This window comes from Bactrocera dorsalis, chromosome 3 (genome assembly GCF_023373825.1).
Source record: "Bactrocera dorsalis isolate Fly_Bdor chromosome 3, ASM2337382v1, whole genome shotgun sequence".
Lineage (NCBI taxonomy): Eukaryota > Metazoa > Arthropoda > Insecta > Diptera > Tephritidae > Bactrocera > Bactrocera dorsalis.
In genome coordinates, this window is record NC_064305.1 from 472635 (window position 1) to 500254 (window position 27620).

Below are 27620 nucleotides of genomic sequence, written 5' to 3' on the forward strand. Positions count from 1 at the left end.
ATGGTCATAATTTCACTTGATTGCAATGTCTCAACCATTATCTTTCGCACAATATCGTAGTAGGCAATGCCGGAATTGTCGTAGACGTAATACAAACGCTGTGAATCAAAGTCCATCGTCAAGCTCAGCAAAGTCTTGTTGTATTGGAAAACAACGCTACGGGAAGAGCCATCTAAGCTGCTCTGCTCAATTAGCCACAGTTCTGAGTCTCGTTCGGAGTGTATCCAATACATCTTTCCCCTACAAAACACATAAATGCAATATGTAGTAATAACGTTTTTTTTTCTTTTTCATAATGCGTCAGCTAACATACTTAGCTGGATCCAAAGCAATGCTCTCCACCAAATTGAGATCTCTGTGTATTTCTGTAACGAACTCGCCTTTCAAATTGCTCGCCAGTATCTGGCACTTCGTTTTACCGGTCGAGAAGTACATGTGACGGGCTATCCAATCAATGGCGAACCCATACGGTTTGTGTATGTCAGTGTTGATGATGGTGTCGATAAGTCCATTTGAAATGCCAGCCGTTTTGATTTCATTCAGTTGTATGTCAGACCAATAAATTCGACTGTCGTCGACGGTAAAGTCAATGCGTTGTGGCGCAAGTACCTGCAAGATTGTAATCTCCATTAAATTTTTTTTTTTAATTTAGTTTATAACTTGCCTGTGGTGATTGCCGTATGGTGGGTATGGTGTGATGGTTAGGCTGCATCAAATCGATGCCGCGTATCTCGTCACCCATTATGAAGAGCAGCACCTGTTCATTAGGTACGCAAGTGCGATGGTCTGCAGGATCCAAGCGCATTATGTGCGGACATTCGCATTTGTAACCTTTTTTAACGCTGAACGAATAACAGTGATAAATTATAGCAAATTGACAGAAATACATGAATACTACTTTACTTACGTCAGCAAACACAGATGCGAACAACCGCCGTTATTAGTGCCACAGGGATTCTCACCCCTCGGTTGACGACTTGAATGCAGCACTTGTATGCCAAAGGGCTGGGTCTGTGTACGTTGTATTACCTGTATATTCGAACCGTTCCACTTGTTGGCCCGTATTACAGATGTTGTCCGCCAATCCGTCCAGTACACGTAGTTTTCAAATACAGATATTGCAAAAGGGTGCGATAATATGTCCTTATCACGCACCACCAAATGATGATCAGAACCGTCATACTTGATGGTTGATATTGAGTCCGACTTAGCATCCACCCAATACACACGTTTCTGTGTGTAATCCAATGTCAGACCGTTTGGCCAACCAGCTGACACTTGAGACGTAGTGGATATAGTGCGCCGATATTCACCTGCCATCGAACAGCGTTCGATACGAGGAAAATTGTCATCCCAATCAGTCCAGAAAAGAAGACCTTCTCGTGGATCCAATGCGATAGCGCGTGGACTCTCCATCGCACCGGCAACCAAAGTACGCCGAAAGCTACCATTTAACTTAGCTACCTCTATCTGATCCAAATTCGAATCGACCCAATACAGATTCATACCGATCCAATCTACCGCCAAACCTTCGGTGGTGGATAAGCCTGAATGCACCACCGCCTCCACTTTTCGCAAACTTTCGCCCACCAAATAACCGCGATATATTTTGTCATCAATTACATCTGTCCAAAAAATCTGTACCGACTCGTTGTTGTATAGAAAGTCCAAAGCTATCGTATTACGGAGCGACGTATAGAAATTGCTCACCACCGACTTTCTCAAATTGACTCCACGTATCTCTTGGCGATTCGTGAATATAACATAGGGTTCATCTACTGCGGTGCTCTTACAACTAAAGCGATCGTATTCCAAATCATAGCCTTCGTGGCATTTGCATTCGTATACTTTGCCGACAGTTTCGCAAATTTGCGAGCAAGTATCCCAATGTTCGCACGCATGCTGCATGCTGCAGCGATGCCTATTTGGCTGCAGGAACATGTGTGGCGGACAAGAGCACACGAAGCCCTCTGGCGCGTTGTGACAATAGTGCGAGCACTCGTTCGTCTTGTCGCACATTTTGTCGGCACAAAAAAATCCTTCATCGGTCGTGTCTTCACAGTCAATGTTACCGTCACACAGCTGGTGAACAGTAATGCATTTATTCGACACAGCACAGAGGCGATCGGGTGCCTCGCATGAAAATATTGTCTCATTGAAATCGGCTCGGGAAGCATTTAATGTTGTGCAATTGAGTTCATCGGACTTGTCGAAACAGTGTGGAATACCATCACAGCGTAAAAACTCCGGGATGCACTCAAACGGATCTGTACAACCGAACTCCTTACTGCCACAGGCATGTACGTCGCCCAAATCGATTGGGTGATTGTCACTCTTTGTTTCATTGCAATTGGCTTCGTCACTAAAATCAACACAGTCTTGTATGCCGTCGCACATGTGCAGTTCCCCATAGCAGCCAATGGGTACACAGTAGTGCTCATCGCGCCCACACTCAAACTCGCAACCACGCTCGTCAGAATTATCGCTGCAGCGAATTGAAGAAGAAACGGTAGTTAAGAGATTGTTTACAACACTTACAAGGAGTCATAACATATAGCAGTATGGTAGTGGAAAACCTTACCCGCACTGATCTATGCCGTCACAAACGTCGGAAAATGGTCGGCACTTGCCATTTTTGCAATCGAATTCTGGACACTTTTCTTCTAAATCAAAATCCGTCATCTCGTCCGAAGAGTCATCTGGACCTATTTTGTGCAGTACACGCCCATCAACCAAAAGACTTTTCAGTTTAAATTCAATATACTCACCACAATCTGCCACACCGTCATTCACCCACGACAACTGGATGCACTTTCCGCTTTTTGCGCAAGTGAATTCGTTGCTATTGCAAGTGTGTGTCTCACAATTCTGCTGATCGGTGCCATCTTTGCAGTACACAATGGAGCTGCAAAGCAGCGCGCGTTGATAGCAACGATTATTGCAGACAAAATGCAAACTCAAATCACATTTATTGATATTGCACGGTCCATTCGGTTCGCTGCTCTCATCACTGCCATCATTGCAATCGTCAAAGCCATCGCACACGTCCTTCGTATTTACACATTGCTTCGATTTAATGCATTGAAAACCCGAAGTGCAGTTGTCCGTCGGCTCACTTAGCAACATTTGAGGAATACACTGCAAGCCATTAGCATTGAGCGTGAAATTATCCGGGCAACGACAGACGGGACCTTGTGGAGTGTTCAAACAAATGCCAGGACAATTTGATGTGGCACATGCGTTCAAAGCAACCGTGGCTGGCTGGCTTTCGGAGTCGTAAACTTTAAGGTGTGTTGTATCGCCACGTTCCAAAAGATGTACGCCCATTTGACTAAGTTGAGTTTGAAATGTTTATACTTATGCATAATTGCGTTGTTATTTTTTCGTATTTACCTGCCCTTCGCTGCTGTCTTAACGGTGTGAGAGTTCACGGTGAATCGGTGTATAGTTCCTTTCTTCTTATCCGCCCAGAAAACAACGCCGTTATGAAACGCCACCGATATGGGTTGATATTCGGCGTCTTTAAAGAGTAAAGTACGTTGCGTTCCATCCACATTCATACGTTCTATGCTATTCGTTTTCACGTCACACCTGATTTTGAGTTCGAAACCCGAATTAGTTGCATATAGACACATATATAAGATGTTAGTGGAACATACAAACATACCAATATATTTTTTTGCCTCTACGATCGATGCTCAAGCTGAGTGGCCATGACATGGGCATATCCTTCACACTCTCAGCAAGCACCTTTCTGTGCGTACCATCGAGCCATGCGCTATAGATTTTCCCCTTCGCATCGCCTATCCAAGCGCTAAAATACAGCATGCCTTCGGCGGGATGAAGCACCAAAGAGCTGATTAGGCAAAATATAAAAATACACATTAATACTTTATTTGTAAGCAAGGAGCAGCAGTCATGCAACGTGTCCACTCACATGGGCATTTCGCCTAGCGGCAAGGTGAAAATGTTGCTCATATTTTTGATGGGCGCCACACGCAGTGAATTCCCCTCACCCCAGTACATGTGTTGCGCGATCCAATCGTAGGCCAAGATCGAGGAGCTGCCGCTGCCATTGGTCAGCACTGTGCGTTTTCCGCTTACAATGGAGTGGCTGTAGAGCGCATAACTCGAGCTGCAAATGAAGCAAACGATTTAGTATTTTTCGAATGTGGCCCGCACTCCAACAGCATTGACCGCCAGAGGGGCACAATAATACTCACGCTTTCATCACAACGAAATATATCAATTTATCACGCACGTTAATGTCGATACTCAGTGGTCTGGTTACATTATATAGCGGCACAATGGCGTCGGTGTGCTCATTTCGTTTGAGCAACTGTTGCACCTCCAGCACATTCAACGAGACACCGGTGATGCTGGACAAACGTTCCTTGGCATAAAGCAGAAATTTGTTATTGTTCAGCTGTACGCAGTCCGTGCGGTTGCGTAATTTATAACCGGCGGTGCACTGGCATTGGGCGGTGGCGAAATTCTTCGTCCATAACGGCACACAAATTTGACTGCAATCGCCGTTGTTATCGCGACATTGATGCGCCACTGGGGAGAAAAACGACCAACGAAGTTTTGAAGTGAAATCAAAATAGTAAATTGAAAAGTTCGGTATTTTGAACTGCTTTGAAAAATGTTTACTCAGAATAGAAATTTACCTTCAGGCTGCTTTTGCCGATGGAATATTCGAAAATCATACGGTCTCTCTGCGTCCTTCACGATTTCCTCCGCTTTTAGTGTGAATTTGTTGATTTTCACAATAACTGTATCAACCCAAGGCGCTATGTATACGGTGTTCTCGAACACTTCTACGGCGTGCAGGGATTTCAGGACCACGTGAGTCTGCATAAATTGGAAAGGGAATCAGGTAGGCAATTTGTTTCTCTTTTAATTTTTACTTCTCTCATGAAAGAGAGAACTTGATGTTCAAAGCACTACTCACGTCTGCGGTTTTCTTCATGGCCCAACGGTTACGGCCTTCGTAATCGACACGCTCTATGAAGTCCTTATAGATGTCTATCCAGTAAATATGTTCATTGGGTAAATCCAATGTCATGCGACTGGGGTAATAAATCTGTGTGGAAACCAAAATGGTGCGATTGCGTCCGTCGAGCGTGACGCGAGACAAACTGGGACTCCATTCGGTAAAAAATAGAAAACTGTAGAGAGAGAATCAGATATATATGTATATGGACATATAATGAAACCCCGCAAAATGTTGCCTACCCTTTGGTGGGGTCCAAAACCAATGACGAGGGATTCATTACATCCTCCAGCAGTAGGTTACAGTATTGCATAGAATTCGTGCACATAAAAACGACGCTCAGCTCATTGTTGAGAAAATACCAGTTACCCGATATCCAGTCCAACAGTAACTTATCAATGGCTACATATAAGCAAAATGTTAATACTGGCTGGCATATGTTGACGAGACATGCAAATGGTACTTACAATGCATGCTGGCTACCATTTCCGGCAAAGGCATTAGCCAATTAGCATTCAGATCATCGATGCGATGACAGCGCATGCTCACCGTCGTCCAAGCGCTGGAGTACATAGCACATACCGTTCGATTGCGATGCCATATCTCAATAGCGGACACCTCGCCGGACACAAAATGGTCCTGCAGCTCGCCATTGCTGTCGACCCTCCGCATATCAGTTTGTGTGAAAAATACCAGGGAAGCGTTTTCACTCGTCGGCACTGTGAACAAAAAATCGCACGAATTAAAGACTGAAAATTGCTGCTTTTGTTTTGTTACCATTTATTGCCAAGCAGCGATTCTTTTGTCTCGAATAGCCCGACACACAGCTGCACTCAAACGATCCGAGCGTGTTGTGGCACAGCTGGTCGCAGGTGCCCTCCACACCGCACTCGTCAAAATCCCTGCACTGGGTGCCATTGAAGGCCACCTGACCCGGCGGGCAATAGCAAGTGGCACCCTCACGCGAGGTTAACTTGCAATTGAAGGAACAATTGAGGTGCGCACATTCTGCATCCTGTTTATCTGGAAAAATTAGAGAGCGAGAGCGCAGCTGCTGGTTATTTACGCCACACTTTTGTTTCTGCTTTCGTGTTTTTCATCAGGCGCCAACTTACCACACTTCAGCTCGTCACTGTCGCAATCCCAGGTGCCGTCGCAGAAGCGCGATATCTCCAGACACACACCGTTGTTGCACTCGCTTTGGTATGGCAGGCATTTCTGTTCATCGCTGTGACCTATTTTTCGTTGAAATATTAAGAAATTAAATATGTTGGTATCTTTAGCCAAATATTAACGATACTCACAATTTGTCTCATCGGATGTATCGAATTCGCCGCAGTCATATTCGCTGTCACACACCCAATTGTTGGGTATGCATTTGCGAGAATGTGTGCATTGAAATTGACCCTCATTGCATTTGGAGGCGTTCACTGCAATTTTAGAACAAAGAAGGTTCAAATTTGGTCAACGGAAAGCGAATACTTCAACATTTTCAGTTTCTGAAAACAGGCTTATAAAAAGGGGAAAAACATAAAGGACCCGCCTTTACACTCCAAAGCCACAAAATTACAACACATCCGATCTTCCAAAACTCACCACATTCACTCGGTTCATCAGAGCCGTCGGCACAATCGTTCTTAGAGTCACATTTCCAGCGCATGGGGATGCAACCGCCATCAGTGCAAGTAAAGTAGGTGGATGGGCAGGTGCCTACAAAATGAAAACAAACGCAAAAATAATTTAGTGTCTTTAATCAAACAAAATATTCGTACGTAAAAAAAGAGAAAAACTAAACGAGCTTAAAAAAAGTATTAATAAGACAAAAGTTCGCGTCGTCTGCACTGAAGCTATAGTACCCTCCACTGGCTTATTTCTTATAACATAAAAGAGATCGTTCCATTTGTATGCCAGCTATGCGCCATAGTGGTTCGAACTGAATGTCCGTAAAGTAATAGGATTGATTTTCTTCCGCCGCGGCTGTACTTCGGAGCTTGCGCGCACCGACTGGGTTCGGTAGAGGACGTTCCTAGCTAACGAATGCTCATTGTCCTTCTTGACATCAAAGGCATCGTCCACCATGAATTTGTTCCTCCTAGACAAACCGTTAACGCCAACGAGCCTATTTTGAAAGTTTTTAAAGAAGTGTAACGATACGATTACTTTCAAGACAAACCCTGTATCTCGTCAAATGAAAAAGTTTTCCATACAAGCACTTGATTCCGTGGTATGAGGTATGATGACTCTTGAAGAGAAGAGGACGTGTGCAAAATTTCAGTTGGATATCTCGGAAACTGAGGGACTAGTTCACGTACATACTTTGCCTTAACAAACGCCGGCTCGAAGCCAGTTTCAGACCCATAGTTGTACCGAACGAATCGTAGAACACTTCCCCACATACATGATTTTTTAATGTTTTTGGCTCCCGTAAATCGACCCACTCTAATGTACATATATGTTTTATTCAAATTCACTCTCATACATATGTATACTCCTACATCATATGTGTGTTCAGCGAAAGCAATCAAGTCTATTTTGGCGCGTGTTTAAGAGCAGCTGTGAGCCGAAAGGCGCACACACACATACACATATTCGATGTTGAATACAACAAAAAAAATCCGAACGGTGGCAATAAAAATTTCGTGCAAAGTCATAAATTAATACGGCACAAGCGGGTATTGAAACTGCCATTATTGTTGTTGTTGTCAACACTTTTCAAAACGATTATTTCATCGCTTCACACACACACCGCGTATTTGGCCATTAGCACATTGTTTGGTGTCTACGATGAATTCGGCGGCAGGTATGTCCGTCCATTTGAATGCGCGGTAGCCAAATTGCTAACAAATTACTAGATATTGTTAGGCGCACGCGGACCAGAACAACAACGCTGTTGTGACGTTGACAACGGTTGCCGCGTTGTTGTTGTTGCTCTGCTACATGCTAACATTTGGACACAAGCATGCACACACACATACACGGAATACAACAAATACGTGTGTAGTATTTAATTAATGTTGCCGGTATGGTCAATGACATGGAGCCATCGACAGCGGAGCGCAGCGCGAGAGCGTTGTGCCGCATTTGCCGCCAAATGTGTGAAATGCTTTGTTCGCTTGCTTTGCCTGCCTGCTTCGCGGCGAGTGTGAAGTGGAGCTGAAACTGCGCAGCGATGATGGTGGTGTTGGCGGTGTCGGTGGCGACTTTTATTGCAGACATAATGGACATTGTTTTTATTGTGTTTTGTACCCAACATACAAACAGAGACGCACACACACATACACACACAGAGAGACAAGCCGTGCTGACTTTGCGCCAATGATGGGAATTTAATAATTATCCCCATTCATTCATGTGGAAACGAATCAATAATCATAATTAATGAGCGCAAGCGATTGGAGGCGAGTTATTGGGGGGAACGAGTGCCGCTGCGCTTCGAAAGCTCAATGCTCCAACTGCTGGCTGAATGCGAATGTGCATGAAATGCGCATAAATTTGACACGACAGCGCTGACGCTAATGAAAGAAGGCCATTGTGGCAGAACGACAAACAAAAACAACAACAACAATAATAGCAAGAACAAACAACAATAGCAACAGCAACGCACTAGCAATAACAACAACACACTAGCAAACTAGATCAGACCGCGTTGATTGATTATTGTATTGTTGTTCTTGTTGTTGTCATCGTTGTTATGCAGCGAACGCAAACTGAACGAACAAATAATGAATGAATGCATTCGAGACGCCACGCAAATGAATAAATTAATGTCTTGTGTGCCTTATCTTATGCTCCTTTCTTTGCAGCTCACAATATTTCGAAAAAGATAATTTGCATTGAAAAAAAATTAGTTTACATAAAATAAACGGAACATTTGCAGCTTAAATAATAAAAAGAACGAGTAAGAAAGAGTTAATTTCGGGTGTAATCGAACATTTTATACACTCGCCACTTTCAAGCATTAAAGCCCGCAATTTTGTTTCGAATTTCAATAGTATATCTGACCGATATTTTCGGTAAGAAGTTCGCAATGGAAACTGGGCTCCACACATCGGGTAGTCGAAAAAGTCTTTTCGTATTTCAAATCAAACTTCAAATTATTTTCTTTTATCTTTATAATGAACATGAATGAACCAAATATATACCTTCTATTCGACCACTTTTTGTCATTTTTCTGTTAGAGACTTTATTCCATTAGTGTAAAATTTTTCTGGTTTATCGGCGAAGAACTGCGACAAGAAGATTTCACAGGCTTCTCTTAAAGCCAGCTTTACTCTTTTAAGGTAGTTCTGCATTGACCGGAACAAATGGTAGTCCTTAATAAGAAGAAAGTTTCCCAGTGATTAAAACATTTAGCACAGACGTGACGGCTGTACATGGCGGATGAGTAACTTTACGCTCTGATAATATTTCACAATTCATGATCATACGCTATGACAGACTTAATCAAATCAGACTTCTAATTATACTTAATATATTGTGCCACTTCGAGCACAGGCGAGTAATTTTTTAAATCACACCATTTCGACAGAGATGCTATTGCTTCTCCACCATCCCATGGGATTACAGGGGATATACATAAGTGACAGAATTAGATATGCCTCAATATTTTCTGTATGCAGTGGGCATGGCACCAGGGTTACACTGTCGATGTGTCACAAGTCTTTTCAGTCGCAGGCTTTATAACACACTTCAAATGAATAAAACTGCAGGTGTTGTACGTACAAAACTAAGTCAAATTCGGGTATGTGCATATATATAGACATATATCCATATATACTTATGTTGCAATACACTGCCTTTGTATTTGCTTATTGCGAATATTATTTTTGTTGTTGTTGTGTACGGCAGTAAATTTTGATTTTATTGCGAAAATGTTCAAAAGTAATTTTTCGGCTGCTGCTAGTGCACAGTATGAATAATATTCGCACACGCGCGGTTATAACAATACACACAAAAACACACTCACGCATACATACATACATACATACATATGAACATATGAATAAATGAATGCATGAGCTTAAGAGTGAGTTGGTATTTATGTATGTATTTGAATATACATACATACATGTGTACGTATGTATGTATGGTATATACGTATATGTGTGTATATATGCATATGTGTGTACGTGCAGGAACCAGCACTACGCTTCACTCCGGCATTCTCACACCCCAATCGTCAGTTTGCGCCCTTTCACCGCTTCGCCCGCCCAGTTATAACTGGAAATTATGTATTATGCAATAGCATCATAAATTTATATTTTTACGAGCGCACATGTTAGCGGAATAAGGTCTTTTGTTTTGCGCTTCTTTTTTTTTGAAATTTACTTCAATTTTGTTATTCTGAATACATTCTTACATTTATTTCATTTTTATGGGAGTTAATTTTTGCTTTTGCTCCTTATTGATACGCACTGACTTACACACCCACATACATACATACATACATACATGCATATAGTGAACTGATGTTTGGAAAATTCCGATATTTTCAAGAATTTGCATACTGAAAATCCAACTATTTGTAAAAATTTTAAAATTTTTCAGCTTAAAGTAGAAACAACTGAATGCTCCTTGAGCTCGCAAACACGTTATGCCATAAATTTTCGCTTTCATTTATTATTTGCCCCTCTATTGTAAGTTGAAAGGCACACAAACCAACTTTAAGGCAGGAAGTGAACGTAAGAACTATTTTAAAAGCTGCAAAATATTTCAGACTTTTACATTTCAAAAAAAAAAAAGCATTCTCGGCCAATAAACACCTTAAAATTCAAAGGCAGCAGCAAAGTTTCCAAAGCAGAAATCTTGAAAAGCAAAAAAATAACAATGGGAAACAAAAAGGTACCTTCGCCGACCCTCCGCTCACCAAAATCGTTCGCGCAATGCGAACAAAAGCTGGCAGCACTTTGTGTAGCGACAAGCAACCGGCGTCGCGAAACTTTTGGAAGCACCACGGAAAATACATAAAAATTAAGAAATTAAATGAAAAGAGCTTAAGAAAAGTCGCAACTGCTCGTAATTTGCGGCGATTAAAAGGACACAATTCGAAACATCAAAGAAAAATGCCTAATGTGCTGATTATTTTCCAGAGAAAAGGGCTGAAAAAGGGATTAGTGCTGATATGACCCCAAATTTTTAAAAAGAAAATTATTTTTTTTTTAGAGTATGAAACTTGAAATGTAGTTGGTTGCTAAGTAATGCAGCCGTCGCCACAAACTGAATATTTTTAACTGAATTCATGTGAACATATACACATTAAAGGTATAAGTCGCGAATTGAGGGTCGTAAAAATATTATATTAAACCGCCTCCCTTTGCTCTATAATATTTTTAAGAACTTTTAGTTCTCAGTTTACCCGCTGAAATATAACTTATGTAAGAAACTCAATTTTACGTGGAAATACAATACACTTGCTGGAATGGACAACAGCCATGGGGAACTCAAATATTAATGCCGCCACAGCCTCCAAGTCAAAAATATAAGCTTAAAATTTAATGACGTTTACACACTCACATTAAGCTCAAGCTAAGGATATTCAACACTGCATGCATAAAGCCATCATAATTTTCGACAAAGTATCAACAGCCACAGGCAAAAGACCACCGTTACCCGCTTCTGTATTCAACTGCCCGCCACTGACCGCTTTCGTAGTCACCTTAATGCAGGCTGCGGTTCTGCGGTTTTATGTTGTTGGTTGGTGAGTGAATCTGTGTTTTGGCCGCGCTAACCGAGGTTGCTAAAAGTTTCGAAAATTCTTTATGACAGGCATACTCGTATACTGCTTTTGACATTTTAAAGATTCGCATTCGTTTGCTGTGTATGCTCGTATACATTTGTCGATATGTTTGTAAGTAAGAAGACAATTAAGAAAACAGCCTTGCTGTCGTAATAAAGCATTTTTTTAATCTAACTTCAAAATCCAGTCAAACTTAACACTGCTCAGATTATAAACAATGTAAATAGAAAATGTAGCAAAAAATATACTGACAAACAAACTACTACTTTTATATTTTCAACCAAAATAGAAATAAGTAAAAATAATTTCCAAAAGATGCCGCAAATAGCTGGTTATTTTTTTAATATTAAATAATATTTGGAAACAAAAGGGTCACTGACCTAAAATGTAAACAAAGGTTGTTGACTTGACTAAATGTAAACAAAAGGGCCATTAGTTTACCATATAAAATGTAAACAAAGGTTGTGAACCTGGGTAAATGTAAAAAAGGGAAAAGTTATATAAAATATACATATCTAATAAATTAACTATTTATCAGCAAAAACCTCACATGAGCGGTTATTTCAGTGACCCACCCAGAAACTACCACATCTAACACCTCAAATGGCTGAAAAGGCAAAATAGATATTCAAAACGTAATAAAACTCGACAGCCTAAAAAGATAGGAATAACTTCCAAAAAAAAAGTAATAATCCGCTTTAGTATAAATAATTAAGCTAGTTTTCCGGAAAAAATATTTTATGAAGTTCTATTTCAGTGGCTGTTGGTAATTTATTCCAGAAATTCCAAAGCTTTCAAACTACTTTCGCAAGCAAAATTAAAAGTATTTCGAACTATTGTCCATTTGTAAAGTGATTTTTGAAGGTAGACTTGCCTGCAAATAATACTCACACTTTCTTAATATACTACTTACGTTGCATTCAACAACAAAGAATGCTTCAAGTTTAATTTTTATACACTTCAGCTTGTCGAGTACTGGTTCCCTAGAACTACGCACTACACATATAAACGCTCAACTACATATATAAAATAAATGCGCTCGTGAACAAGCATGAGTCTTCGCCACCCACACCTAGCCGCTCGTGACCAAACAAACACCGAAATAACAGCACGTCCGTACGCCGCACGCCACTCCCACCCGGCCATGCTATTTATTTCCTTTCCACTTCAACGGGCGAAATACTCACATATTCGAACCGAAACACAAACAAAGCGGCAAGAGGGCTAACACACAAATTCCATATCCTTTGAGTTGAGCAAACGGGTTTCTATGCAGTGTATGGATACATGTGTGTGTGTGTGTGTGTGTGTATGACTGGGTGCGGTATACACACGTGCCTTGCTTGCTTTAGAATTTATTGAGGTAGTCCTTGCGGCCATCAAGCAAGCGCCCACGTAACCGAATCGTAGCCCAGCAAGCCGTTGCCCCACCGCCCACGCCCATCGCCAACACCGCTCTACAGCTACCGTTCCGCGCGTGCTGCGCATCACGACCTAGAACATGCGAAATGCCGCTTGTTGCTTTTGTTCGCCCCTTTTTGGCAGTTCATTCGCATGGCGCTTCAGCCATTCATTCATTTGGTCGCTCGCTGCCACGGTCGCCTTTGTTAGTTTGCTCTTTCATTCAATTCCATTTGAATGGGGCTGCGAGTTCCATCGCGGCTTCAACATTTGTTTTTCATTTCCTCTTGCCCTTTCTGCTTCCTGCTTTTTAATGCTTACTTTGGATCTGCCTCGGTTCCTTGGCGGTTTGGCTGGCTGTTCGCGTTCGACTGTTTGATTGTCGCCAACAACAATTATAATAAGAACATAACTGTGAATGGGCTGCCATTTTGGCCAACATGCTCTGGCAGTGCACCATTCACCGCGAAAACTTCAAGGGCATTAAATAATGATGAGCACATATCGGTGCACAGAGCAATACGAGCACGCAAGTTCGTTAGACAAGCAGTTACAGAGTGCACTAAAAATATATGGTATACCCATTGCCACTCATTTCAATCGTAGTTGAGTGTTACTATAGTTTGCAGACATGTTACGCAAGGGCCCAAACGAGAGATTTTATTTTTATAGATCACTTCGTGCCAGATTGTGAGTTTGACATTCAAAAACCTCTCGGCAGATGAAAGGAAATATCCAAAAACGCACTATCACCACATAACATTAGGTAATGGTCTGTTCCAGCATGAATCACCCTATATTTTTCGTATAGCTACACATACAGAAATGAACATAGAGCAATTAGATGGTAAAGGATTAAAATAGCGTTGCCACTGACCTTAGAAGGTGAAGCAGTATTGAGAGGTTATTAAACGAATCAAAACCAAAGGGCCTAACTTAAGGATTGTAATGGAATGGAGTGGTGATAATGAAAACCAAAAAACGAAAGCTCATAAGAGGAATTATGTACACACAGTTATTGGCAAGTATACAGATGCCTCAATATGGATGTTAAACATTGATACAACTCAAAGATGATTTGGAAATGAAATCGAGCTGTCACATGAGAAATGGTAGGGAGATGGCACTAAAATAGAACTTTAAAATTTTTCAGCAAAGCTCCATAATGAAAGCCCAACTTTCGGCAATGCAAGTTGCGTACTCGCAACTGCAGATGAGGTCATGGCCCTGTTATGCCTTCAATTATCCTTGTGCAAATGTGCATATGTGGTAAGATATTTCGATTCAACTGTTGTTGTTGTTGGTGTTTTGGCAATGTCAATGCTTGCACGTCTACATTAGCAGAGTGGCTGCAGCGCTGTTTGCTTTCTGCTGGCATTTCGAATTCATTTGCTGCGCAGTGTTCGGTTTATGGTTTATCTTTGCAGCTTGAAATTTGCTAGCTTTTCAGAATGTCCTTTATACAAGCCGCACTATGAATGCGAACCTGTGCTAGCAGGCACACATGTCTATACATATTTACTCGAAGCACAAATGTCACTTTACATACAACACATATGCATGCTGAGTGTGTGGGTGTGCGCCAATTGCCAGGTGCTTGTGTACTCAACTTCCGGTTTGGGTGTTTCGATTGCAGTTCCATTTCATTTCATTGCCTCACAATTCAAACATATTCGCACACACATTTTTTAGGTTTCATATTTGCGCTTGATAGTCGAGCAAGGGGAATAGTTGCGGTTTTAACTTTGCTTTCGGTTTGTTTAAATTTACTTTTGGTTAAGTGTATGTGCCTTAGTGTGTGTGTGTGTGGTTGTGTGTAAGTTTGGTTTGGCCAACAGCACCGAGTTCGTTTACCTTAGACATACTATTTACATTCTCGAGTCAATTGATGCAATGACCAACAACAACAACAAGCGGGTGGTGCAACAAGCAACCAAGGGAAATATTGAGTGTTAAATGTTTCCAGTTCAAGTTTCAACTTTATCAGGCAGACAGTTAGTCAGTCGTTCACTGTGTCGTTTAGTTGTTTCACGAGTACATTTTTCCATCGTTTTCTGTTTACACGAAGTGAAGGGCAAGTGCCAACATGGTAGGACTGCTGCTACATGTTAGCAAATAAACCCAAAGTTTTTAATTGACTTTTGCCATGCGATGTAAACACATTCTTACGGTAAGTTCGAATGATGATAGCATAACAGTAAGCGCAACGGTAAATGCATTCGACAATAAGGATCGGAACGAATCATCGCTTATAATTGGCTTGGCGGAGTTACACGGTCCTAATAGTGCCAATTTTCCACTCAACCAGCTTTCAGAGACATGTGGTCTGACTACAACAGATATTGAACAGAAATTTTGCATACGTCCTTTGTTCCCCAAAAAACTTCTCATTTGTCGGAACACACAAACTTTACGATCGGAATCAAGTGCTTATATAGAATATATTTTCAATTGCCGAGTTATCTTCACTATATTTGCCATGGATCTAGGGAACGAGTGCAATCTTCGAAGAAATTGTTGAGATTCAAATCACATCACATCGCGACATAAGGGTCACCTAAGCACTGGTCAGGCACGGGGCTTGCTTTCCTTTTGCAGACACAGCTGGCAGCCAGCATACCGTAAGGTCACCTTGTGATTTCCAAATCAAATCACATCCATATAACAATCGTCGCACAATTTGCTGATTTTATTTATTAAAAATATCTTCGTAGTCCTTTTTCGGTAGAGATCAGCTTCCTAAATAGACGCGCTCAATGTCGTAGACATAGCCATAAGGGTAAGGCAATCGATTTGAGCCTCCACGGAGGCTCCTGAGAAACAATCGGCCTGACATAACAGCGTCAGCATTCTACTAAGGAAGGAGACACTCTGTGTGCATGTTCTTAATATGATCATTGGATTGCTCTTAGTAGGATAAGAGTCAAATAGGAAACCAGGATTTTAATCGACGATTGGTATATCTTCAAGCAGACATTCCGTAATAAGATTTTCGAGGAAAAGTTATTGAAGGTACATTGTGCCACCGAAAACGAATGATTGACAGTGAAGCTTTAAAAAGTCATAAAACTGCAAGGATAAACGTGATGACATGAGTTTGACATTCAGACTTCCGTTCCGACACCTGCACGTCGACACGAACATGTCAAGTAACGCCGAAAGTTAGTGCTTATTGAAATGGCAACAACGAGAATACTTCTCAGAGCTCTAGATACGTATGCTTGCGTTGCAGTGAATGTCTGCGCAACAAAGTTAGCGGTAAAACGGCGGGATGAACGTGATGCAAACTTCATAATAACCGAATGAAAATTGTCAAACTCGCAGGCGAAGGAGCATGACGCACAAGGATTCTCAACACCGCGCATAGTTGGCTTTGGGCATTGGAGTTGAGGCAAACACCACATACACGCGCATGCTCATTTTATTATTTATTTATATGTATTAGCATGGAAGGCCTGGAGCTTTAACTCTGGGACATACGATGGCAGTAGCGACGGATACTACAAGGAAGTCTCGATTTGCGATGAATCAGAACGTGCCAACGGCAGCCGCACTCGGGTAACAATCAAAAGGAGTTGGAGCACCAAGTTGGCGAAATAAACAGTTAACTGCCGACTGCCTTTAATGATAACGCTTCCTGCATAGATAAATGTATTTTGGATACAAATGAGGTTTCTAAATATTTGTTCGAAGTTAAGAGATTTTAATATAGCGCTGCATAAGCTAAAGGAAGTGTCGTGTCTCCCTGCAATAATGGACGGTGATGGGCGTGCGAAGTGTCACCAACGTGTCAAACGTAAAACAGCGGCCGCGAAAATCTATATATTTTTAATGTATATAGCAAGTGATAAATGTAGTTGTTGCAGCTATCCACAACATGTGAGTTCTGAACATTCACACACACACACACACACATTTACAAGTGCCATTATTTATTTAGTTTATATTCGCATGACTGTGGGTGATTGTGCGGAAGCGTGCGCATTGTGCTTGTCTCCTTTCGTCTGATCCTTCAGCGCCTGTCACGTGCGTCCACACGTTGTGGCGTTGAGGTGGTGAATGTGAGTGCTGCGGTCGGCACAACACTTGTGGCATGCTTGCATGCTTGGCTTGCTTCCGCTGCCGCTGCGCAGACACTAGATGACACATACATAACGGTGCCAGTAGGCGAGCGGAGCGCAGCTGTTGGGGCGCATAAGTTGATGACAAACACTTGTCGCGATTAAGTGAATTCTTACAAGTCGGTGCGCATGAAAGTGAGGTTACGGAAGAGAAAGTGCAACAGACTTACTGAAGTAAATGCATTCCGATGCTGGGACCTCAGAGTGCTTTTAAACTTTACACAAGATAAACTTAGTTAGAAAAGCGACCTAAAATATATCGGTGACCAGCATACCATCAACTTTTGGAGACCACTCCATTCGCTATATTTGTATAAAAAAGGGAAGAATGCCTCCCCACCAAAGAAATGTGTGAAGTTTACGGTGACGTTGCTGTATCCGTTCGTGTAGCATAACAATGGTTCGCTCGCTTCCGTTCTGGATATTTCGATGTGAAAGATACACCTCGCTCTGGTCGACCTATCGTTGAAAAACTCAATGCAATTATGGAAAAGATTGACCAGGACCGTCACAGAAGCAGCCACTACATCGCTAGGGAACTTAACATTCATCATCAAACGATTTAGAACCATTTACAAAAAGGTGACTACCAAAAACAAGCTCGATGTTTGGGTACCACATTAGTAAAGTTGGCTGTGAAAATTACTTGTCGCAGTTTTTCGCCGAAAAACCAGACAAGTTTTACACTGATGAAGTAATGTCCCTAGCGGAAAAATGGCAAAAAGTGCTCGACCAAAATGGCACATATTTAGTTCAATAAAGTTCATTATAAATATAAAAAAAAATTAGTTGAAGTTTGATTAGAAATACGAAAAGATTTTTTCGACTACCTTATAAACAGCTCAAAGTTTAACGCTGACAACCTTTTAGGGACAGGTTCAAAAAACCCAAGTTGCTCGTATTAAGCACATCAAAGACAAAAATAAATAAATAATAAATTTCAAAGTTTGTGTGTGTGCTCTTTCATTAGACAGATTGCCACATTACAATAAATAAATATTAGTGAATGTGCACAAACAATAGTACACGTAACTGTATAAAACATACAAACATACATATGAACTAAAATATAGTAAATATGTGGAAGAGCACTGCAAAGGATATACTCGAAGGCAAGCATGTATAGATGAAGGTGAGTGCATAACAAAGCTTTTTACACGCCAAGTGTAAATATATGTATTCATTGTACATACGAGGACATACGCACACAAGCAGCTTTCAAAGCAAACAGTGTTCAGCAACTCGTATGTCCTTTTCATTCGTATCGTTAGTAGCAAATAAAATTGGTATTATTATCCTTACAGCTAGTACACACACACACACACACAACCGCCATTTCAAAGTACTTATTTATATAAATATTTGCGAAGTGTGCTTATTTTAGTGCTGCCAATAAAAGCAGAAACAAAACTGTCCACAAACACACACACACTTTGTTGGCGCAACACAAACACAAAGAGCGCCGTGCCCTGCACAGAAGCACGCAACACATCTGCCGTTCAGAAGTTATGCCAGCTCGCATCTTTTGGAGTTGATTTAAGAGTATAGTCATCTCCGATTTTCGAGAGAAAGGTTCTGCGAAATATCGCATTCGAAGAATCTTCGCCCAGCTTTAGAGAGCATTCGAACACATTATAGCAGTTGCTCAAACAGGCGAGCATTTTGCTAGAGCCAAATAGACCTTAGGTCGCGGTGCAAACCTCATTTATTTATCTAACGAGCTGGCTGCACTGAAAAGGCAGAGGTCATGTCTAGCTTATACTAAGACTTAATTTTTGCGAAAAAACCGAAACAAGATTTATATATTTTTACCTTTACTACGATTTGAAGCATAATCTTATAAGCATGAAGCCTGTCCTTATCTGTTCGTTCTGAGGTTTGCTGCCGCCTATTCTATGACGAGTTAAAAAGTAAGGAAGAAGTGCGTAGGAAGACTCGATTGGCACTCGGCAGAAAATCGAAATAATATACATAGTACTTAACGGTCTTGGATTCCTTGGAGGCAAATAAATTATTACAATTCGCTACAGGGTAAGTACGGTTCAGCTCGTATGTTTGTGTAGGTGCATACATGTATGAATCTATTTGAGAGATGCTAGTATATACTTGACTGCAAACAGCAAGACAACTGTTGACAGCTGAAAGATGCCAGAAAGCAGTAGCAAATGCCAACAACAGCATATGGAAGGCAAAATGCGAGTACAACAAACGAACAGTCGGACTGTTGAACTGTTGGACAGTTGCTCAGATTTCTCGTTTCGCACAAAGCAGCCTTCTATGAATCAATTTGCAGCCCCTGTCGTCTGCACGGGCTGACGCTCTCTCCGCCCAACCAACATCCTCTAATGGCAGCGGTACTCAAGTGTATGTGTGTGTGCGCAGGACAATGTCGGACAGGAAATGCATTTTCATAAGTACCAAAAAGTTGGCGGCATTTTCCACTTCAGCTCATTCAGTTCGGTTTTATTGTTCACTCGCGTTTGTATGTGTACATGTGCGCATTGTATGAGCTTACATACACGAGGGTTTATGGCAGGATTGTAGCTTTCTCCTCTTGTTAATATATCTTTATTGTGTTGTTGTTGTTGTTACTTTGTTGTAGCATTTCCAATAAGAGTTGCTAGCTTGGACACTGACGCTGACGTGCAATGAAACGGAAATCCTTTGAGAATTTATACTTGCATGTATGAGTGTATTTTATCACCAATACATGCATTACAAAGCATGCTGAAGTAACTGTTCCCTGATCCGACCGACCGACTGCAAACACACGAGCGTGTGTGGGAGCATGTCAAAATAATGAAGAAGCAAAAGAACTATGAAATCCTGTGATTTATTTTTCTCCAGTGTAGGCACATAGCACACAAACTTATAATGACACGCATACAAACACAACTGACACACTCAATGCGCTAGCCTTACATGCTTTCTAAACACACATTTATTGACTGACCGTTAAATCAACCATAGGGCGAACTGATTTAAGCGAATGGCAGGGGGAGGTGATGTGGGCTCTGGCTCCATGTAATGCTGGAGGGCTTTGGCAGTGCAGTGGATTACATGGAGATTATTGTTTAAGACACAATGTATACAAAGCTTATAAATATGTACGAATGTACTTCGAAATTCGACATGCGTGCGTGTTCAAAGTTAAATAATAATTTGTGTAAACCTGCTACAAAAAATAATTTATGGCGATTTTGCATTAATGAACTACGGCAAACTTTTAGTTAACAGTTATTTCTTTAAGATACCTCCTGGAAACTGAATTGTTGCTATATTTAATATAAAAGTATATTCTAGCCCAATACAGTGACTGGAAGCCACAAGGAGCTTTGATGAATGCCCAAGTAAAGAAGGGAAACGCCTTATTAACCATATTTATTGGTCCTGATCTGGTCTGGCAGTAGGAGGGAGTCATGTGTAGAAGTTCACGCAAGTGAGGGAAGTTCTCTAATCGCCATTCACTTGGAAGTGACCAGAAACGATTATTTTACATATAGCAAAAGCAGCTCACGACTTCCGGTCTTTGACCAAGTATCCTCTGGGTAGCCTAAGAACATCCGTTTGAAGGTGAGCTAAAGTGAGAAGGCCAAAAATCCCCTCCACAGTGTTGTGCGCTGGGTTAGGGGCCCGCCACTTAAAAAAAAACGCCCCCATGAAAAAGTATATCACCCCAAAACTAATACGGCTGTGCAAACTGACATTGAGCAAAACTAAAAGCTCCGTCAGGATCAGGAAGAACCTCTCCTAGCCGTTCGATACCACACGAGGTTTCAGACAAGGCGACTTCCCTTCGTGTGACTTTTTCAACCTTCTTCTGGAGAAGATAAGTTGAGCTGCAGAACTAAACAGAGAAGGTACCATCTTCTATAAGAGTGTACAGCTGCTTACGTACGCCGACGATATTGATATCATTGGCCTCAACACACGCGCCGCAGTTTTGCTTTCTCTAGAATGGATACGGCACCGAAGCAAACAAACAGTCGTCGAACTCGCGACTAAGCTCTCACGACACTAACGTCACGTAGATAACTTCGTCTATCTTGGAACCACCATCAATACCAAAAACAACGTCAGAATCGAAATCCAACACTGAATATCTCTTGCCAACAGGCGCTACTTCGGACTAAGTAGGCAATTGGGAAGTAAAGCCCTCTCTAGACGAACAAAATATGAACTCTATAAGTCACTCAATACGGCCATCCTGCTATATGGTGCAGAGGCATGGACGGTGACAAAATCTGATGAGTCGACGTTGCGAGTTTTCGAGAGAAAGTTTCTGCGAAAGATTTATGGACTTTGCGCGTTGGTCACGCCGAATATCCCATTCAATGGAAGATATACGACGACATTGATATACTTAGGCTAGGTCATGTCGTTCGAATGTACGAAAACACTCCAGCTCTGAAAGTATGTGACGCAATACCCGCCGGGGGAAGCAGAGGAAGAGAAAGAGCTTCACTCCGCTCGAAAAACCGGGTGGAAAAGGACCTGGCTTCGCTTGGCGCCACTTTGCGAAAAGAAGAAACGACTGGCGCGCTGTTGTTAACTTGGCTATAACCACGTAAACGGTTTCCGCCAGTAAAGAAAAAAGGAAGATCTGGCCCTTGATCTTACATCATCAACAACGACTTTATGCCTACAGCGACGCCACACTTTTCAGTCAGGCCTTGAGCTAAATGCAGGTCAACTATATCGACAAACATTCTGAGCTACAAAGATCATCTGCAAACTAAACTATACTGAACTAAATTTGAGTACTGAACAAACACATCTGAAATGTTCTCCAACTTTCAACGAAGTACGCTGCACGAAGGTTAGACATAAGTAAAAAAAATAACACCACTTAAGAGGCTTAAGGGAGCCACACAAGCCAAGGCCCCACATGTGTGGGTGTGTGTTCTGCATTCTCTGCGGAAAAGTGCAAACTTTGAGGAAGAAAAGCTCTAAGTGAACATCTTGGAGAAGATAAATGGAAAAGTTGAGTGAATAAATGGCAATGCGAAGCGAACTGTGGCTGTCGAAAGTCACTGAGCGGCAGGCCTTACATACGTGTATGCTAAGTACATTGATTAGGTCCAGCATATGCGCACATTTTTCACCAGACGTTGGCACGCGCTCCGTCTCTCCACCACAATGCTCGCTCAATGCTTTTTTATTACTTTTGTTTGGTTGCTTTGCATGAAATATGAGAAGCTGTAAACTACTAAGCGCATTGTGAGTGCGTGCGCCAGTACGCGCGTTCTCGCAAGACAAATAAGAAGAGTGAGTATAACGCAGAGAAATCGGAATAAGTTTTCAACGTCCGTCGGCCAAGCACAAAGAAGCATGCACCCAATGAGATGTTGCAAAAATGCAGTGGAAATTGAAAACTTTTTGCAAGTCGGCATGCTTCGACAGGCGGCGGGGTGACCCCGGATGGCTGTTGCTTATACGCTGTGGCATAAGGCGACGCAAGTGCCAAATGGCCGGCAGCTTAACTCGGGTAACGCCTGCATTGAAGATTTGCAGCAGCATAAAGTTTATTGCCAAAGTACTTAGTGGAGTGCAGTGAGCGCTAAAACTGATGGCACGAGCAGAGTCGTGCTGCAGCCTTGAAGTAGCCACACTGCAATGCGTCGAGTGAAGTGAGCGACAAAGTTTCTTTCTAGCTGAGCGGAGAAAAATAAAAAGTACCATTTTCATCACTTCCCCTTTGCCTACTCACTGCCAAGAAGAGCGTTTTAAGTGACTGTGAGATTTGCATGAGCGTATGCATACGCTTTAACTTAAGGATAAATGTATATATAGTACATATTTATCCGGGGCATGGAACTCATAACTCTTCCTTATTGCTGAGCCTCCGCTACAACTCATTGTTTTAGTTGCCGAGTTTCGCTGCAAACTTATTCGAACTTTCGACATTTTACGTTCACAGCACGCAATTTATCGACAGCAACAACAAAAACAATAGTGACAAGTTTAGCAACAACAAAAGGTCTTTGTGAGAAATTGTCCCCATGTGTGCGGGAAAAGCAGTACAATCGCCCGCCTCTCCGCTTTATGCTTCATGCGTTCGAAGTCCCTCTCCGTGCGCGCTTGCAAGCCGAAACTCCGCCTACATAAAACATAATTTCATGGCGCTAATGTGGCACGCCAAAGTGTTGACAATGACATGAAAATCCTGTGACCTCAACGCCAAGGCGGAAGCCCGCTAATGACAGCTCAGCGCTTATGCGTTTCTACATTGACAGTTTGCATGAATCGCGCTTGGCTGCGCTCGCTTGCCTATGCGCGTGAGTCCGGCCCTTCAGCGTGGCATGCAAATGCGGTTAAAATGCGAATTTTGTTGCGGATTTTGCTTAGTGTGCAAATTTAAATGCGCCAAATGGCCGCTTAATAAATTTTAACTCAGAGACACACGCACACATTCGCTGAAAATAGAGAATAGAGTACATAGAGTCCGACTGATGGGGAGACCTGCTGCTAAGAAGGAATGATGATAGCGCGAACGAGTTAAACGCATAAGCATACATTCAAGACTTGTAAGCTTTATTAGCCTCTCAAGTTTACGCAGATTTGGGCAATAGCTTGCAGACTTACCCGGAGAACGCATTAATGGAGAAGAAATAAGGCAAACTTTTTACAGAAACAGAAAATTAACGAAATGACGAAACTTCTAAGGTTGCATTCTGTGGATACCAACGTGTTGGATCAATTTAGTAACACTATACCAGCATAGCAAAGGACAGGTTTGAGACATGGCAATATCATTGGCCTCAACATCCGCGCCGTTAGTTCTGCTTTCTCCAGACTGGATAAGGTAGCAAAGCAAATGGGTCTGGCAGTGAACGAGGGCAAAACGAAATGTCTCCTGTCATCAAACAAACAAACTTGGCTCCCACGTCACTGTTGACAGCCAAAACTTCGAAGTTGTAGATAATTTCGTCTATCTTGGAATCAGCTTTAAATCCAACGCAGAATAACTCTTGCCAACAGGTGCTACTTTGGACTGAGTAGGCAATTGAGAAGTAAAGTTCTCTCTCGTCGAACAAAAACGAAACTCTATAAGTCACTCTTTATTCCCTTCCTGCTATATGGTGGAGAGCCATGGACGATAACAACATCTGATGAGTCGACGTGAGCTAGATTTACGCGCGTTGGCCACGGCGAATATCGTATTCGAAGGAACGTTGAGCTGTATGACATAGTTCAGTGAATTAAAAGACAGCGGCTACGCTGGCTAGGTCATGTCGTATGTATGGACGAAAACACTCCAGCTCTGAAAGTATTCGACGCAGAGGAAGAGAAAGACCTCCACTCCGTTGGAAAGACGAGGTGGAGAAGGACCTGGTTTCGCTTGGCGGTACGTTGTGAAAAGACGGAACATAGATCTTTCATATATCGAATAGAATATTGAACTCTTCACCTTTTCACTCCAGGCAGACATATTAGAATTCCCCGTAAAACCCATAACTTGCACTAGACATACTTCTTTTTAATGACACAAACTCACTCCGCAACAGTCAACGCCCTCGAAAGACCTTCAGAACACTTTTATACGTGTGCTTTATGTATCTCTTCAGATTTGTACATACTTTTTCAATCACTAGAAAACTCGCAGCGAGCACGACAGAACGTCAGAAGCGACGACGCGGCGTTTCAACACATTTCAGCCGCAAATTAAATCGAAACAAAAAGGCAGAGCAAATGCTGCGCACGAATGGCAAAATGCTGAAGTGGACATTTTCGCCATGACAAGGCGATAAAACCTGAAGGACCTACGCAACGCGCAATTGCGTAAACACATTAAAATCTATATGTACATATACGGCAATGGCAAAAGGCGTGAGTGTGTGCACGGCTCGACAGGCGTGCATGCAGATGTGCAAATCCATTTGAGAGCACGTACTCATTCAAGATACGCGAAGATATAAAACTGCATTTGCAAACATCATTGAAACAGGCAAATGCTCACACACACACAAGTCTCGATGTGGTTGTCTGCATATAAGTGTCAAAAGAATACCCTGTAGGAATATTGCAACTTGCAAGTAGCATAGGAACACACACATACAGTGAATAAACAATCGCAGAGTTCAAAACTTTAAAATATGTATATGAACTCGAAACCACGTACAAAATAACTAGTTGGAAACTAGTCCTGAAAAAACCAATTGCGGTCGTTGTAAGTGATAATTAACTGCGCTCACGCATATATGTGTGCATGAAAGTTGACACTTTAATTTCTCGAACGGCCACATACATATTCAGGTATTTATGTATGCAGCACGGTGGGTGGAGTGACATGTCTGGAATAATGTAATTGCGTGAAAATGTATGCAACACGCAACGCTTTTGTTTTTAATAGCTCACTCGCAGTGCAAGTGGCAGCATTTTTGCAATTTCAACACAACCAACAACAAAATACATATTGGCATACATGCAGAGCTTTGTATATAAGCGATTGTTTGACGTGGTACGTATGAGGCAGGTAACGCGTTGGACAGCGCCGACGAAAATTGCGCAAATCGGCAACGCGGCATCAACAAAGAGGTGAAAAATCCAATAAAAATTCAAAATTTTTTTAAATAGTATAAGTGAGAGATTTTAGGTTATTTTGAAAAAATATTGCCGCTTTTCAACACCTATCAAATAGTAATACAATAACACGTAAATAGTGCTCAAGCTAGCAATTTTCCAGATTTACAAGTAATTAACGGTATTAAAAGCTAGACATCCATGCATACATAACCTTGCTCAAGCGCCAGCATGAACGCCTAAATGTATGCTACCAATTTGTGTACATGCAACACTTTGTAACGGTAGTTTGCACACCATTTATGTCCGTTGCATAAGCAAGCCGCATACAACAACCAAAGCGATACTTGCAACAAAAGGGTCGCACAAAACCAAAATCCAAATGTGCAGTCACCGACAACTTCGCTCCACAAAACCAACTCAGTAAGAGCGTCGGAAGACCTTTGATGAGGGCACGGCTGCGGTAGCGCTGGCGACGGAAGCGGAAGTGTGCAGTGTAAGTGGGCGCTGAGTGCATGGAAGCAATAAGGATATGCAGACAATAATGGTAATGACGAGGACGAAGACGAAGACGAAGAGAAGGTGCGGCACAAAGCAAAGCATAGGCAAACTATTGACAATGAAGCTCTACCCAGAAAAGTATGTTATAGTATATTTGTTAGAGCAACAATTTTTTTGGTCGCGATTGAGTATGATACCTTTACTATTATTTTGGTCCGTCCTGTAAACTCAAGCAAGTAAAATCTTCTGCAAGTAGCATCTCTCTTAACATGTACAACCTACTCAACCAACTCAATATAAATGGCGGATTTCAATGGGAAGATTTTTCTTGTGAGAAGCACATTTGGCGCTTTGATTTTTTGATACCATCAAATCACTCTGTGTTTATCCAGAAATACATTCGTGTATGTGCTTATGTATTCTGCTACTTTGTATATTTTTTCGTTAAAATGTTGGCGTTCTTTGTCGCGACAGCAAGTCATGACGAAAGCGTCTATAATGAGTAATTGACGTAAATGGACATTAAATGGCGCCGACGACACACACAAGAATCACGCTGCCTACACATGCATATCGCGGTGTATTTGGTTCATAAACCATAAATACTCACGCGAATACACACGACTACATACGAGCACATTTAACTTTGACTTACAAACGTTACATGCAACATTCCTTTATTGCGATTTGTTTTGCATGCTGTCCTCGACTGCAAACGTTTAGCTCCGCAAATCCTAACACGAATTGAAAGCCGTAAATGGCGAGTATTTTAATCGATTGCCTGCCAATATTTATACATCGAGTTTAGAACTCTGCTTGATGGAGCTAGGAGTTATACGCTCTTCAGTACGGCAAATTTACAGCTTTAATATTATTAAGCACTGATACTCACGGGAGTATGCCTTTAAGCACTGCGATCCCAACTTAAACAAAAAGCCCCAAAAACCAGCATAATAGGCTTCAGAACATAAGTCGAAGAATTTCACCAGATTTTTCATTACAAAGATTAAGCTACAAACGAAAAAGCGGCTGATACACATAAAATGACGGGCAGAGTTCGGCAAGTTGCAATGATCCCAAGCTATGCGACTGTTGCGAACATTCAAATTAAATTACTCCCCGAGCGATATTTGTGCGTGAAACGAAATGACTGCAGGTGCTTAGCAGGCATATAAAATCGAATGTGTCGCAGGAAAATCCTTTTAACGTCACCAGCAACGGCAGGTGGCATCCCAGAATTGGGCTGAGCGCAGGCTGGAGCAACCGTGTCATGAGTTAACATTTCCCGTCAACGAAGGAAAGACTTGTGAAAGCACACAGCGATTTGCAACATTTTGTGGCA

At 41.8% G+C, this 27620-nt stretch overlaps 1 protein-coding gene across 1 annotated transcript; it reads right to left on the reverse strand.

Moving 5' to 3' along the window:
- Nucleotides 1–2: 2 nt before the first annotated feature.
- Nucleotides 3–6854, reverse strand: LOC125777104 (prolow-density lipoprotein receptor-related protein 1-like; the record flags this gene model as incomplete). The annotated part of the gene is made up of 18 exons (XM_049451025.1): nt 6593–6854; nt 6301–6426; nt 6112–6231; nt 5774–6019; nt 5464–5715; nt 5239–5398; nt 4955–5171; nt 4671–4854; nt 4224–4560; nt 3938–4135; nt 3668–3856; nt 3394–3591; nt 2769–3331; nt 2582–2705; nt 908–2485; nt 665–842; nt 314–609; nt 3–240 (listed from the first exon to the last, which is right to left on the reverse strand). Coding segments are annotated over exons 1-18 (5268 nt in total), but the record flags the coding sequence as incomplete, so codon positions are not given.
- Between the last annotated feature and the right edge of the window lie 20766 nt (nt 6855–27620).